The sequence below is a fragment of the Anser cygnoides genome, chromosome 4 (genome assembly GCF_040182565.1).
Source record: "Anser cygnoides isolate HZ-2024a breed goose chromosome 4, Taihu_goose_T2T_genome, whole genome shotgun sequence".
NCBI classification, from domain to species: domain Eukaryota; kingdom Metazoa; phylum Chordata; class Aves; order Anseriformes; family Anatidae; genus Anser; species Anser cygnoides.
The window spans coordinates 61,696,185-61,709,157 of record NC_089876.1 but is presented as its reverse complement, the minus strand read 5'-3'; the positions used below and the strand labels follow the sequence as shown (position 1 = coordinate 61,709,157).

General features: G+C 39.9%; 1 protein-coding gene and 1 long non-coding RNA gene across 3 annotated transcripts in view; one reads left to right on the top strand and one right to left on the bottom strand.

Moving 5' to 3' along the window:
• The window catches only part of LOC106035212 (uncharacterized), a 23,403-nt gene extending 11,202 nt beyond the window's left edge, over positions 1-12,201 (top strand). Inside the window, exons 3-4 of one of the 2 annotated variants that reach the window (XR_001206616.3) lie at positions 2,853-3,032; positions 11,705-12,201. This is a non-coding gene — a long non-coding RNA (uncharacterized lncRNA). Of the gene's footprint in view, positions 1-2,852; positions 3,033-5,019; positions 5,451-11,704 lie in introns of those variants that run through there. The other variant, XR_007158767.2, reaches the window with a different exon arrangement.
• The window catches only part of ASAH1 (N-acylsphingosine amidohydrolase 1), a 15,725-nt gene extending 2,752 nt beyond the window's left edge, over positions 1-12,973 (bottom strand). The window contains exons 1-11 of the mRNA XM_048049827.2: positions 12,793-12,973; positions 7,803-7,849; positions 7,521-7,611; positions 6,162-6,248; positions 5,457-5,535; positions 4,512-4,586; positions 4,021-4,066; positions 2,379-2,523; positions 1,166-1,220; positions 872-953; positions 161-292 (exon numbers count right to left, since the gene is read on the bottom strand). Of these exons, the coding sequence (XP_047905784.1) occupies positions 161-292; positions 872-953; positions 1,166-1,220; positions 2,379-2,523; positions 4,021-4,066; positions 4,512-4,586; positions 5,457-5,535; positions 6,162-6,248; positions 7,521-7,611; positions 7,803-7,849; positions 12,793-12,942 (989 nt within the window). The 5' untranslated portion in view covers positions 12,943-12,973. The remainder of the gene's footprint in view (positions 1-160; positions 293-871; positions 954-1,165; positions 1,221-2,378; positions 2,524-4,020; positions 4,067-4,511; positions 4,587-5,456; positions 5,536-6,161; positions 6,249-7,520; positions 7,612-7,802; positions 7,850-12,792) is intronic.

Below are 12,973 nucleotides of genomic sequence, written 5' to 3'. Positions count from 1 at the left end.
AAAACTGGAAGATTTTTTGGCTCACTACAGATATATTTCAATGATGCTAAAGGACTGAGTTCTTATGCGACAAAAGTCAAGACAAAAACATGCAACAATTACTGGTGGAATCTGTCCTCTTCTGGAAAGAGGAGTCAGCTATTAGGTCAAGCATACTCACTCCCAGATATCCAGAGCAGCTGTCCTGGAACGAGTTATCACACAGCCTTCTCCAGAATTTTTTCCACCCAGTATAAAGTAAGCCGGAGCCAGCAGTCTTGTTTTTGCCAGTTTCTCTTTTGCATCCTGGTAGCTGCAAATAACAAAGTGGTGTTGGACTACTAAAGGCTATAAATGGTTCAAGTAGTGAAGAAGTTTCACAGACTCAGGAAAAGTTTGAGTACACCTTTCTTCCCCTTTCATGTACTGGGTGAGAGATTGTATCACAGTGAAGGAACACACTTAAGTAAAGCTTCTCCACTCAGTTCATACTTGCTGCAAGGTGTCCTTTGCACATTCTCTACTTTAAAAATGAACAAAATGAAGACGTGGTATAGTACTGTTACATTCCACCTAAATCATTTACTACATGGGAGCTTTGTTTCTGTTTACTTCCTATCACATACTGTTACCTGTTGGATGTGTTTTGATGCAGAATGCTGTTACACATTCAGACACCAGTAGCTTCATTAGGGGAAAAAAAAGTCCAAGAAAACAATTTTAGAAGTCTTCCCCACCACCAGAATACCAGCAAAACCAGGACTATTTAATGTGCAGGCTTCTAGGAAGATATCAATATCATTAGATACTAAACAGGTATCTACAGTATTCATGCCAGTCAGGAGCAAAACAGGGTAAAGTAGTAAAACATTTACATGGAAAAAAGTAATACCTTGTAGCATTCTCTAGTACTGCTCTGGTAAGAAAGCCCATCCACATACCATCTCTTCTCCCAAGAAACCACTCAAAGATACCTGAAAAATATCACTGGTTACAATATATTTTTCAAAAGTTTCACTTGTGCTATTCTAACTTCCCCAGCCTTTAAAATGAACTGTGTTTTATCCTACTCGTCTCGAATCTTTTCGTTATTTGTGTGACTGTTAAAGGTAACTGCTATGTCCGAGGTCTGGAAAACTTGTACTGAAACAATGGAAGAATTACTCACCAACTCAGCGTTACTCACCAACATAGCCACCATCCAGACTGAAACGCTCGTTCATTGTCAGAGTGAACAAATCCTGAAAAGCATTAAACAAATCAGCCTCCATCTGTCACCAACCCATCAGTATCAGTAACAAACAAAAGGCAATGTTGCAATTTACATGCCAATTGAGCTTCTTGTCCGTTAGACTATTCCCCACTGAGTAAAGAGCTGCAAGACCAAAGCCTATGTGGAGAAGAACCTCATTAATATCTGCTTGAGGAAGTAGAAATGATCATTTGTGATTTCCTGACCTAGCATAGCATGTACGTGTAGTTTGCTAGACTGCTAAGCAAGTCAAGCCTCTGGCCTTTTTTCTCCATGTTGTATGACTGAATCACCCATTTTCCTCCCCTTGCTGTACTTCCTTCTCAGATCTCCAAATACTGTTCTAGTTTGAAGGCAGAATTTTAAGTGCCTATGCTAAGTGAACCCTGCCATGTTGCTGCTGTTCATACGGGCATGCAGCTGCACATAATTCAACGTGCACTACTTGCAACACACAATTCAGACTCACATCCCAGACCTCTCCCAGTAGTGTTTCTTTCAGAGGAAAGTGGAATTCAGCCATATTGAATCATTTTCAGAATATAATCTTGTCTATTTACTGAGATCAGAAGACAAGAATAAATTGATGCAATGCCAATGCTCTACTATGAAAAGAGCCAACTGTAACAGAGGATAAAGGCAGAGAATGTAGAAAAGGAGGAGCTGCGGTAAGCCAGAGACCCTGCTCAAGTTCCCTGCTGCCGGTTTTAAGGTCTAGATAAAACCCAGATTTAAGAAAAAAAGAAGAAGGAGGAAACAGGATTGCACTTTTCCAAGAAGAATTAGAGAACTGAAAGAGCACAACTATGGTTTCACCTGTGGGATCACAGCACTGTCCTTCCATTTGCTAGTAAGAAACAACAACCACTTCAGCACTTTATATTCATTCTCATTTGTATGTTCAGAATTCAACACATTTTTTAGGGATTGTCCAAACGCATTCTATTTAGCCCAAATTCTTTTAGATGGAACAGTGCAGCATTGTTTCCTTTCAGCTTTCTTCGAATATCTATACTGTGTACTAAAGCAATTAAGAGCTCATTAATCAAAACATCCCAGTACATAGGATTAAAGTAGGAAGATTTACATCTTAAAGGGAAGCTTGCAGCATTATTAACAAACTGACAGCTTCCCCCACCATACTTACTGGTTTGACGCCGGACACCATGCCAATATATCCTGCAAAATTCGTAGACCTAAATACTGTTTTGTTGTTTCTCTGGAAGTCCAAGTTTACCACTGTAGGCTTCAGTTCCCGAGTTAGAGTCCAGGAATTGTTTTTAACATCCCACCTGTGGAAGATGGCACAGCATTTGAATTTTTCCCTCCCCCAGTAGCTTTTAAAGCATCTAATTACAAACCATGGGTTTCTTGTGCGTGATGCCTGTGCTCTGATCTTACTCATACCAATAGACAGTATTGCTCATTAGTTACGTGAGCAGCATGAGCAAGGGACAACCAGAAAGTCTAAATGCATAGGCAGTCAATGAAAAGAACCAAGCTTTATTGAGACCAACAGCACAAATACTACTCTGTATTAAACAGCACCATCAGTATAGATGGTTTGTTTTGAGGCAATGATAACTTCTGAATGATAATTTAATTCTATTCCTACTGCCAGGGAGAAGCCACTACAACACTGATTACGACACCGAACCTGTTGTATTCTGAAAGCATATGTTGTTTGTGCTGCAGCAGAATGAGCCAGTTCCCTCAAACTCTTTCATTTCAAAGGGAGAAAACAAATGTGTGCAATTGTATTTGTTCTACATGATGGGAGGACCCAATGCCAGTTTGTAAGGTAAGCCAGAGCAATCTGTATGTGAGGAGATACTAAGGAATACTTAGTAGACAATTACATTCTCTGGAAATAATCCAAGTTCTGGGAACAGCTTTGCAAAGCTGCCTTAATTTTCAGGGAGCATGTTCCTCCCAGTCTTTCTGGCACACTGGAGTAGTTCCGCACAAGCCTATTAAGGGATAGGTGCAGTCACAGTTGACGGTATCTGACTATTTGACAGGCAGCTGAGAAGTTTAATGAACCTGTAAATTCCATCTGAACATTAACAGTCATCTGAGTAAGTGACATTTCAAAATATACTGTAATATAATAAAAGCATGCATGGGAATACGAATATACTCATAAAACAAAATGAAATACCCAATCATGAAGTATGAAATTAGAACTAAAAGAGAATCCAGTGCTGGTCATCAAAGTTTGTATGTCAATAAGTGTGTCAATAAGCCAGATCAGTGGAATATAAATCACCGACTTCTGAGCAGAAATGATAAGTGATAGAAAATGCCAGTGAAGCACAGTACAGCAACTGTGGGGATAACTTGGAAACAGCAAACAAACCCACCCTAACCCAACCCCCATTTCACTGGGGGGTTTTGGTTTCACATCAAAATTGATGCTTCTGTCCCATCACTTCATGAACAAGGTATGCTGTGCCTCTGAAATAAGGTTACACAGACTGTTCTTTGCTAGAGATGTTTGAGATGGATTTAACTGGAGCTGAGAAAGCACTCAGTAACAATGAACAATTGTTTTTGCAAAGTCATTCCTTACAACTGCAAAGCAGCTTGACATGTGATCACAGAACAATCCTTTTGTTCATTTTAGGCTTTCTTCCACAATATGCAATGCAGACTTGCTCGTCACTGTTTCTAACAACATTCAATTCATCAATTATGCTCAAGGAAGGCATGTAGAAATCTGAAGTTCAGCTGACTTTCTAATCTCTTTTTCTTTTTTAAACCCAAAAGGTACAAGTTTATGTACTTACCCAAGGAAGAGTCCAAAATCCAAGTTTCTGGCATGATAAAGCTTCCCTTCAGTAAAATGAAAAAATAAGTAAATATATACACATAAACTTTCCTCAAGAAGGAGACAAATATCAGCTTAGAAAAAAGAAAACATCAGCAGGGAAAATACCACTGCACAGTTTTCCTTTTTTAAGCACAGAACAATGGTTGTTTTTTCCTGTTTTACCCAGAGTAATGTTTTACCTAATAACTAAAATAATAACCTAATAACAGAAATCAACTATTAAAATCGCTATCTCAGCCTTATATACGTTCCAAATTCTTAATCCAACGGTAATACCTCCAGCTTTCTCTAAAAGTGAGACTTTTGTTAAGCCTCCTGAGAAGTTTCCTAAATCGGAACAGATGCAGACAAGGGCTGCAGAACTAATTTAGAAAATGAAACCAGCTCTTATTTTCACTCTTTCCTGCCATAGGACAAAACCAAAAGCACCATTCTGGGATACATTACCTGTTTTATCTTCTGCCACTATTGATGTACACACGGTAAAAATTTCATAAAAGATGTTAAAAATAACAATTTCCCCTAGAAAAGAAGAAAAAAAATAATTTGAAACTTTTGCCAAAAAAAATAGAAAAAAGCATACTGCAAAGTTCAGCATTCTATCCTATTTCTCTTAAGAATTTATTTAATCACATTTGATATTTGAAATGACCAGTTCAGCCAAATCAAGAGCTTCCTGACAGGCCAACAGAAGGATGAAAATCTCTTGGCCTTCTGCCTTACCATACAGAAAGCTCACAGTCACTGCTACTTCCTCCTCCAGAAGCTTCAAAACAAGCTGTAAAATTCACTTTAAAGAAATAAGGTGCTATACGCACAAGTTCTCCCATGCAAGAAATGGGTATATTGCTCATATTCAAAGGAAGCAGTGGGAGCGGGTCTGTGAACTTTCTCTGTCTAGATTCTGGAAGAATTCAGTGTCTACTTCTTGCCTGGGATTACATTTCTTTTGCAGGGAGTGCAGAAGACAGGCAGGAAGATATGGTAAGGATCTCAAAGGAGAGAAAGCACAGCATGAAAGCGAGCCTTGCCTTGGTACATCAACAGCAGACGCAGCTGAACAGGAAACCAAAGAGAACCAAAGAATCCCCCAAATTCTGGGTGCACAGAAGCCAGAACTCCCTCCAGTTCCCAAAGCTCAGGGGTGAGAAGTTACACAGAGAAGGCCCAGCCTGATGAAAGTGTTATGTGATTCATTGCCATTCCCTTCTAAAATACTGTTTTCATTTAGTATGGGATGGAATTTATTGCTTTATTTTACTTAATTAATAATTTATTTGTTAAAGTCACAACTTGAATACAACTGTACAGCAGATTGTTACGTATACTAATTTTAAATGAGTCTAGATTCCTAGTTTTCCATTATGTTAACAAAACATTGGAGACTATTACCCAGAGGAACTCCAGATGAATTTGCAATCCCTTGAAGCTCTTCATTGAAAGGATAAGGAAGTGTTTCGGTTAGGTGTGACTGAAAGGAAAAATTTTGTACGTTGTTTGTGTAAGTAAAGGCTATTTTGTTATTTGAAACAAACCTCTCCCCATTCTTAGCACTATAAAAATAAGCATTTATTTCTTCTGCAGTCTGTAGAACTTGAGGATGTTTGCAGAGTACTTGGATGAAAAGTACATACTTATGGAAAGTAAATACCATTTACCAAAATATTGACAAGTGAGCAACGGAGATTAGCACAATATCTAATTATTGTTAGGAGCAATAGACAGAACAGCGTTAAATAGGACTCTTAACAGAAGAGTTCAATTGGAACTGAGCCTGAGGTTGTCAGTATTTAAAGGAATCTCTAACATATCAGCATGACTACCCGTATATGCTAGCTTTATGTCAAAATAGTGTATATGCCCAGTATGACTAATTCAAACTTGAAAAGTTCTTGGAAAAATTAAAAGAGGTGGAGATAAGCATTTTAGGTTTGATGGTTTCAGAGTAATTAAACTCTTCAAAATAACATTTTTGTTCTGAATAATCTAAGAGGAAAAAATATGACATATAAAGGTCTTTATTGCCAAATTTAGTAGCATTTTAATTCTGGTAGTCAGAGCACACAGTAATAAAATAATTAAGCTGAAAATACTTACTATTTTGTGATCCACTATGTCAACAATTTTACCACTAGGAAAGAAGGTATTTGCTATATCTTTTATATTCTGGACTACGGTCTTCAACTAAAAAGAACAAGGGCTTTTATTGAATAGAAGATCTTGAGCATAACAATTGCTAGAATACTAACAAAACTCTTTCACATACTTTACTTCAACATTTTGCTAAAAAATATATATATTTAAAGAAAGTGCTAAATATGATGTTGCTGAGAAAAACACTCCCAACTGCCCATTTAAGAGTTGCTTTCCAAGCTTTATTCAAATAACATTCTAGATCAGCTTCTACATATCCCTCTATCAGAAAAAAAAAATACAGGAAAAAGCCATTCTTGTCTTCTGCTCATGTGATCACTTTTTAAATATTCTGCACTGTTCCATCTTTAAAAATTTAATTAAGAGCTCTTTGCTTAAGCTTTGACATTTTTAAATAATAATAATAAAAAAAGGCTAGATAACTTCCTTAGGAAAGGACAGCAGAAAAAGCTTTGTTTGCAATATGAGAATGGCCATAACGATGGAGTGCCACTCTATGGAATCTAACTCTAAAATGTAAGATAAAACCGTTCAACATTTAAGATGCAACCCGAAGTTTCCAAAACCCACTTGTACAAATTTAAAAAAAAAAGCTTTTTTGAGGATTTTTAAAATAAAAATTATAAGTAGAATTTGTCTAACTTTCAGAGTTGAAAGGTCAAAGTCAACTGCAATACAGCACATAGCAAAACAGTCAATAGCAATACAGCCCCAGCCTTTTTATAGAGATTTAGTATTACTGAATTGAATTTCAGCAACCTTCAGGAGAAGAGCTGTAGCCTGAAATAGACCTGAGTATTTTAAAGGTTATTTACCCTGTAAAAAACCCAGTTCTGCAACTAACACCCCTAAAAAGGGTGAGACGTTCTTCATTTCCCTCAGCCATTTCATCATCTCACCCCACGTTTTCAGAGAAGTGTGGATGCGCAGAGAAGGGATGCTGTCTCAGTTTCACTTCTGCTTACTGAAGCTGTTGCTTTGATATACTCATCGCCTCGTGCTGTATTACTTCATAACTAAAGACCTTTTATAAATTAAAGTCTGCTTTATGTCGCACCATTTTCATTTGTCTGTGCCCCAACCCTTACATTTGTTCAAGTGTTGAACAGAAGGAAGTTCAGTCAAGCAATTACTGTATTCTAGAACCATAGTAAAACGTAAACTAGAAATATTCTATTCTATATATAAACTAGAATAGAAATAATAGAATTTCAGCACAGTATTTCTTATAACCTTTTCTATAATAAAAGGACACATGCCAGTCATACACGCTACACTTAAAGGTAAGCTCTGCTTTCATACCTCTGTCTTCTTGTCACGCATCAACTCATCCCATCTTTTGCTGGGAGGCAAATCAAGATTTATGATATATGTGGGAACATTCCCTTTGAACCTAAAAGAAGAGTGACAGCGCAGATTTAAAGGAAGTTTGAAAATACATTTGACAAAACAAGTGCTTTTCACTTGTAACTGGTATTTTCTGTATCTGTAATGTGAACAAGTCTCAACAAAACTTGAATTGCTGACACTTGCAAATCACAACTTTTCTGCAATTTGTTAGACAGGTCCAAACAGATTACTCACGTTGGTCCTGACGGAGGGTACATTTTACTCTTGCAGTCTTCTCCATACTGTGAAGACAGTAAAAGATTACTGCTTAGCTTCTTTGTTACAATATTTTATTGTTCCAGAAGACTTAGTTTTGATTTGGACCTTTAAGACCAATCAACTGATTTGATTTATGATGACTCAATAATAAATGAAGTAAAAGTCTTGGGACTTTGGAAAAGGAGGAGAGGAGAATAAAAGAGGCAGTGGATGAACTGCAACTTCCCTATGCTACCTGACCGAGCTTCAGGTCACTTGTCCAATGTACCCCAAGACAAACCCAAGTTTACAACGAATATACAAACCCATTTTTACACAATGTGACTCAACTACATGACCATAAGAGCACTTGAAAAGCATTTTCTTCAGAAAAACTCAGGAATCTTGAGTCTTGGTATGGGCCAATTTGTTCTGTGTAGTGAATTACAGTTTCACTTTATAATGCCACTATAAATATGTTCACTATTAAGCTTCGTTTTGTAGCAGGGGCTGAGAAAGCACGCACAACTGTGGGCAAATTGCTCAGCCACAGGTACGAGCTATACAGCAAGTTTATCTATTTTTTAACATAGTATGGAAAAATGCTCCTGAGCTGGTGCTAATTATTCTGAGTCACATTTCAGAACTATAGCTAAAAGCTAATTACTTTCATTCTCCTAAGTATGGCTAGTTAAAAATGAAAGTTTGAGAACCATACTAAGGTGTGCTCAAAGCAAACGCAGGGGCGCTTTCCCATCAATTACCTAAAGCATGCATATACCTACACACGCACATGGGTATACACGCCAGAATTATTAAGGCACGTCTTACCCACTGCAATACAAACAAATGCCTGTTAGTTGCACTTGGACTTCAAACCAGTCGAGCACAGACTGCATTTATCCCCCAAGCTACTTAAGCAGATCCGTGAGCTCCTGGGAGCACAGCATCTCCCCAGGAGAAGGGAAACGTACTTGTATGCTGTTTTCTACAAGTCCATGCACAGGCTGCCAAAGCACAAGTGTTTGGGGGGCAAAAGAGAAATACATATACACAGAGATCCTTCCCCGCTTCGTCGCTGATTTCCAATTTTAACTTGGCTGTGGCAATTAGATTACTAATGTGTCCTTGTAACGCGCTCCACAACAAAAACTGGGGCAGGATCTCTAGCAGCTACGCATCCATGATCAATGAGCTCCCTAATGGCCACATTGCCCTGGGGCTAATCACACTGCCTGTTCTCAATGCCATGATCTACAAATGCCACCAACTTTAAACACTGGCACCGTTTGTTACAATGGGAAACGGGAATTTTTAAGTCACATCAATTTTTGTGCATTATCACAGCGTGTTATTTTCGTTGTGGTTTCCAGGGGCTGGGAGAAAGCACGAGGTGAAGCCTGGCTTCCCCACATATGTGGCTAGCAGCTGTGCCCTTCCTAGCCCTCAGTGCGGTGCAGTTCCAGCCTCGGCATTGCTGGAACAAAAGGTCAGCCACAAGAGCCCGTTTAATTTTCAAAATGAGGAAGTTTCAAAACAAGGAGGGTGGGAGAAGATATCAGGTGACTAGTTAGGCAACGAAAGTCAGAGGCTTCATGCAAAGACAAGCATATGACAGTATTAAAGCAATTGTCTTGGGAAATTTTCCATCTGTCAATACTAAAGTAAGCTAGAAAAAACTACGTCCCGTATACATCCTGCTGCAATGATTTCACACATTTGAACCTTCTGGAAAAATCTGCTGTCAAAATCTGCTTCCTGACAGGTAACGGCTACAACAAAAAATAATCCCAAAGGGTCCCTTTCACACTCAGCAGGTAGGCTCTCTTCAATACGGAGGACAGGCAACGAGTCCTGGGAACAGGACTGGTGCAAGGTTTACAGGAACACACGCGCGTGTAAGTGATGAATTGCACGTGAACACATTTAGGTTAAGATCGTCACGTATTTAATGAACTTCAGCTTGGAAATCCTGCTTCCTGGAAAGGTTACCGACAGTTTTCTTTGTCAAGGAGTTTGTACTAAACACCGCTGGATCCTTCTACCATAAGAGTTCAGTTATCTGTCAGCATAGTCTATGTATACACAGAGCAAACAGCGGTGGCCAGGCGAACTGATTTCAGAGTGATGTTCCAGGTACTAATTGTTATGTCATTCCTATCTCCCCTGAGATTTTAATCTTGTATATGATGCTATTTTTGTCCTCCCAGTCCTCTGCAACCTAAGCCACAAAAGAGGTGAGGAAAGGAACAAAGGAAGAGTTAAAAGAGAGATATAGAGAACAGAGAAAATATTTCCTCCTTGTATCTCGGTAATTTTTGACTTCTTACCTGCCTCTGTATAAAGCAAGCTAAATAAACAATACCCCTTAAGACATCTTCCTAACCTGCAAGTGTTGCTGGAGACATCTGATGAAAGCCAAGATTATTAACAATTTCTTTACATAAACTATTATATGCTGGCAGACAAAAAGTAATTTAAAAGGATCTCAAAACAATCAGAAAACTATATATATATATTTACATAAATTTCTGCCAATGGACAGAAAACTGGTTTCTTTTTGTGATTTTTTTTTCTCTTTAACAAGGTTAAAAAAAGAGAAAGGCGACTTTTTAAAAACACTTTAGTGTAACTGAGCTTCCTGCCTCGAGATGCTGATGTCACAGCCAAACATTTGTGAGCTGGTGCAGTTTTCCTGGGTCTTCAGAAAGATCAAACACTCCCACTGCTGCACTAGATTTTCGAAGTTCCAGCACAAACTTAACTAACCAGCTATTAAACTAGCTAAAACCTAACAACTATTTGTTGCTTGAGGGAGTCTTTACCAGAAAAACCACCAGGCACTTTCTATCACCAGGATGAAATAAGCAGCTGTGAAGTTAGTGCTGTGTCAGCGAGATCCTCCCCACTGCAAAGGCTTGACATTGGAAGAGCAACAACAAACACTGGCCAAGAGAAGCACATGCAGCCTTCTAGCACCAAACTGGGGATCACCTTTAGTTTCAGACTTTACAAGCTGCAGGTGGTCTCCCAGGAAGAGCCAGCAGAAGCTCCCTAGCACAAGGAGGTCACTATGAAATTGCTTTTCAAACATTAAACCCTCCCGGGAGGAATACAATTATTTTTAAGAGGTGATTAAATGATGTCTATCCCTGTTTTTATTATTATTATTATTATTTAAAGTCACCTTTCATTAGTAGATTGTGTGTTTTGGTTATCTGATGTACAGCTGACTTTAGAATTTGTATGCATGTAACGATACAAAAATGGATGCTTAGCAGCACAAGACCAAAATGCTAAAAGAAAAGGTGGCAGTAGAGGAGAAAGACAATGTGGCATGGGGAAAGATGGAAATAATAATAAAATAAGGGAAATAATACAGAATAGTTTTGTTATGACCTATTCTATGAACAAAGTAGAGCAGAACAGAAAACAAACAGCTAAGAAACTATCACGGTGAATTACTGCCTGAAAAAAAAAAAAAATAAAACCAACAACCTACCTAATAACAGTTATTATTCACTGTAGTAAAGAAAATTAATGCATGGTTTAATAACTGCTGAGTTATTAAATCCTAGCCTAATTTCACTAATATAAATAAGTTGAATGTAGCTTGTCCTGTCTAAACAATGCCCTCGCTAAGACTTTCTTTATTGCCCTCAAAAATGTTTTTGACATAGATGGTCATCTCTGGTGTCCTTCCTTAATATTCACTGTTTCTTATCTTCTTATTTCAAAATAGTTGTAAAACACTCTTCATGCTGTGAAATACCGTTCTGTAGTTAAAGGACACGACATTCAGTCTCTGATAGACAAAATACCCTGTTCTATTCAGCATCTTTTGGTCCGTGAACTCTGTGGTCTAGAACATTTTCTTCTCTGCTCCTCTCCCCTTGCAGGACAGTGCCGATATCCTGCCGTGCTGTAGCAATCCAGGTGACGTTCACCTTTCTAAACATGGAAGTTCAAAGTCCTCTCGCAGCACTGAAGACATGGGATCCAAGCCAATTTAAATCACATTTTGGACAAAAAACCATCAGTATGGCTGCAGAGACCTAACCAAAGCTAAAGGGAGTGAAAGTCTGCAGAACTGCAATGTAATTCACGGCATTTGGCTGGCGTGTTCTTTGCTAACAAAAAGACAAGAACCCAAGCATCTGTTAAGTAGGAAGACAGGGATCATTGTTCGTTCCTCAGTGACTGTGGCAGGCCAGCAGCTGAAGCAAAAATCAAATACCCGAGCCTGAGGTCTGGCTGCCCAGCAGCACCATTTGCAGCCTGGACACCCAGTGGATGCTGTATATGCGCAAAGATTTACCGAGTGCGATCAGATGCAAAACCCAGCTGTGGCCGGCAGGAATTTGCTGATAGCTGCCACTTTCCCCTCGCGGAAGAGGAGGAGATTTGGAAGCTGAGGAGGTGAAAGCGTGCTTCGGGAATAAAAACCAGCAGGAAACGAGAAGGGCTCTGCTCACGTGCTGAGGAGGTGGAAGCCAGCCCCGTCCACACACAAACCTGACTTCGCATTTCCTCTGAAGGTTACATACTTCAGCTATTAAAAGAAGTAATAAAACCGGGAACTCAAACCCACCTGCTCTAAACTTCTCCTCTGGGATGAAACGACAGCAAACGCACTAAGTAGATTCAAAAGCGTATGTACTTTTAGCAAACCCTTAATTTTCCTTTTGAAAAATGACGGTTTCGGTGTAACAGTACGGTATTTGTGAAACTTATTTACAGGAAATACGACGCAGCAACAACGAGGCAGGTGGAGAGCGTGTAAAACAAGCCCAACAAATACCAAAACAAGCGACCACCGCCGTCAGAGCGCTGTTTGCCACCCCAGCGACCCAACACCTGATTAAACGAAGGCGCCGCCGCCCCGTCCCCGTCCCCGTGCCCTCAGCAGCCCCGCCAGGCCTCGGGCGGGCCCGGCCGCGCCGCCTCTCCGGGGCCGAGCCGTGCCGGGCCGCCCCCTGCGACTCACCGGGTCCGGCGCTAGGACGAGCGGCGCCAGGACGAGCAGCGCAGCGGGCGGCAGCAGCGCCCGGCCCCAGCCCGCCATCCTCCTCCTCCCTTCGCTTCGCTTCCCTTCCCGGCTCGGCTGGGAGCGCCAGTCATGTGCGGCGGCCCACATGACAGCCGCCCGCCCCGCCCGGCCCGGCCCT